Below are 3,059 nucleotides of genomic sequence, written 5' to 3'. Positions count from 1 at the left end.
TATTTTTCTTGCAAAAACTTTTGTGTTGGCTGATTTCAACCCATTTTAGTTTGTCCTCAACAGTGAGTGATTGGGGGAAAATATAATAAATGGATTTTTATCTTACAGGAATTCAATCTCGAATTTATGTCAGCCGAGTCCAAAAAAACTTTAGTATTTATAGAATTGATTTCAGAGTGCCTTTTGAAGAGGATGTTGTTTATGAAGAGTCATTTCTTGATGAACGTCTCTTCCTAATATCTTCACAGTATCCTTGGTATGGAGACATCATAGTATATCTTGAGACTTCAAAGTTCCCTCAAACTTTTTCGAAGGATGAACGTAGAAAATCGTGTCGCCTAGCCAGAAATTATAATATTATTGGTGACACTTTGTATCGTCGCGGGATTGACTAAATTCTTAGGAATTGTTTAACCTTAGAGGAAGTTGAGGCTATTCTTAATAACTACCACAATGCAGCTTGTGGATGTCATCTATCTGGGCTTGCTACAGCCCAACAAATCTTGCGTGTAGGCTATTTTGGTCCTTAATTTTCAAAGATTGCATAGAAGCGGTCAAAAAGTGTCATCCTTGTCAAGTATATACTCGGAACATGCGTGCTCATCTAGCTCCTCTTTTCCCCATCACCACTGTCGTTCCTTTCAAAAAGTGGGGTATTGATTTTACCAATTGTAACACGGCTTTGCCTAAGGGTCACAAGTACATTATCATAGCGGTGGACTACTTTACAAAGTGGGCCAAGGCTATGCCTACTTTCAAAAACGATGGTGAGACGAAAGCTCTTTTCCTATTCAACCAAATCATTTCACGTTTTGGTATTCCAAGGGATATTTTCACTCATAATGGCAGTCATTTTCAGAATAATAAGATGTTTGAGTTGGCTTTAAAGTTGAGATTTCAGCAGGAGCATTCATCTCCATACTATCCTCAAGCTAATGGTCAGGTTGAAGCCATGAATAAATACCTCAAATCTATCCTACAAAGGACAATCAATAAATCTAGATCCAATTGGCACATCATGTTATATCCTACTCTTTGGGCATAACCGATGCATGTTAAGGTCGCAATAGGTTTTACTCCTTTTTAACTAGTTTACTGTTTGGAATGAATATTCATTGTGGAATGTGAGATCCCATCTCTTAAATTAGCACCTAAACTTCTTCTAGACACATCTAGTCTTGAAGAACGCCTTATTCATTTGCAACATCTTGATGAGCAACGGCGAGATGCAGCCACAATAAATGAGGCTCATAAAAAGAGAGTAAAGACCCAATATGACAAGATTGTGTGTCCTAGGGTTTTCTTTGAAGGTGACCTTGTCCTGGTCTATGACCAATATAAGAACACCTTGGGAGCAAGCAAGTTCAAACCCATGTGGTACAATCTGTTTATCATTAAAAAGGTCTTGAAAAAAGGTGCATATGAGTTGGTTTACCTTAAGGGAAACCTGTTGTGGGAGCCCAGAAATGGGGTCTATCTTAAGAAGTATTATGCCTAGGTTGTTTCCTAGCATTTGCTTTGTTTTGTAAATATTCTACATAGTTGTTTATTTTTGTCTATGGGTCTCGTGGTGATTTTTGTATTTTGATCTGCTTTGGCAGGTTTCAATGGGTGATCTGGTGTATCTAGGATTCACCAGTGGTGCTAGAAAACATACTCAGAACTTAGCTTTCGCCTCTTGGGTAATATATTATCCATCTAGTCAATTGTTAGTCTCAAGAGGCATATGTATCGGTCCTGCATCCAACAATATGGTTGAATACAATGTTGTCATTAATTTACTATCTAAATTAATATCGTTTGGTATTGAATCGTTAGTGGTTTATTTGGATTCACGACTGGTGGTGTCTAAATTAAATAAGATATATTGTGTGAGAGATCATTTATTACATCGCCAATTTCTGAGAGTGATATTATTACAAAGTTCATTTAATTTTATTACTTTTATTAATATTCCACGATTAAAAAATTCATTTGTTGATTCTATAGCTAATCAAGCATTAGATTGGCACCTTAATCATTCATCACAGTAAAATCAAAAACTACATAAAAGCATTTGTATATATGACCAAACCATCACAAAACCATTTGTATATAGATAGGAATAATATGTCCAAAATATTACAAAATGTGGACAAATGTACTACAAAATTAGGGCTTAAGCTTGATCATGTCCATAAAATATTAGTCATCTAAATATAAGTCTATGAGCCCTTTCCCTTGACAGAGTCACAGAATAAGATGATGGCATCTTCCACCCATCGGAAGAGTCGCACCCACTCTCGTGGTACTCCTACCACTTGCCTCTAAATAGCCTCAGGGAGATCCTCTATGGCTACCATGGGACCCCGGCAAGTCAAACTCTCCAAGTTCCTCTGAACTGTATGAAGGACTCTCTCGGTCTCAGTTGTTGCTCTCTCCGCGTCTTTGCCACAACGCTTATGCCTAACTAGACCCTCAGGTCTCACTGGTTTGACATCTACATCATGATCAAATAATCTTGTAATATTTTTGTTTCACGAAAAAAGAAAATTAACTTCTTAAGATCATATTTAAAATTGAAAAAAAATCAAATAATATAAAAATCTAAAAAGATTTACCTATCTCACCCCATGTAGCGCCCTCGAGAAGATCCAGATTGGGGTCCTATCGATAGTCTATGTATGCATAAGGGTAGTCATCTATGTCTATGACTTCTTCCTCCCACCAAAGGAAGAACTTGTCATCGAATGTTAATCGGGTGACTTAGCCCTCACCTAGTCCCCTAATCAGGTATGCCCATCTGGCCATCCTCGAATCCCTAGGACCGTTGATGGTGGTAGACACTCTGAGTTGAAGTGTTAGTACTCTCTCAAAGAAAATGGAACAAAGTATGCTATCATATTTGAAATGATTCCTTTTACTTCATCTCACTAAAGATAGTTGCTTCTTCCTATAGGTCAAGAGCCATGTACACCAATCAAATACTTTCGGACGAAGGAACTCTACCACCAAGAACATGGCAGTTCAAGAGGCCTGATGTAGAGTTGTCGAGCCTACCACTCTGACAATCGTAAAGA

At 37.6% G+C, this 3,059-nt stretch overlaps 1 protein-coding gene across 1 annotated transcript; it reads left to right on the top strand.

Annotated features, from left to right (window-relative positions):
- Nucleotides 1-592: 592 nt before the first annotated feature.
- On the top strand, nucleotides 593-1,498 carry LOC149174926 (uncharacterized). The gene is made up of 2 exons (XM_089421007.1): nucleotides 593-943; nucleotides 1,130-1,498. Exons 1-2 carry the CDS (start codon nucleotides 593-595, stop codon nucleotides 1,496-1,498), a joined length of 720 nt encoding a protein of 239 aa, XP_089277133.1.
- Nucleotides 1,499-3,059: the final 1,561 nt, after the last annotated feature.

Source organism: Pinus tabuliformis, chromosome 4_1 (genome assembly GCF_031772625.1).
Source record: "Pinus tabuliformis cultivar Carrire ecotype Pingquan chromosome 4_1, CPIR1, whole genome shotgun sequence".
Taxonomy (NCBI): domain Eukaryota; kingdom Viridiplantae; phylum Streptophyta; class Pinopsida; order Pinales; family Pinaceae; genus Pinus; species Pinus tabuliformis.
This window is presented reverse-complemented; position numbering and strand designations above follow the sequence as displayed.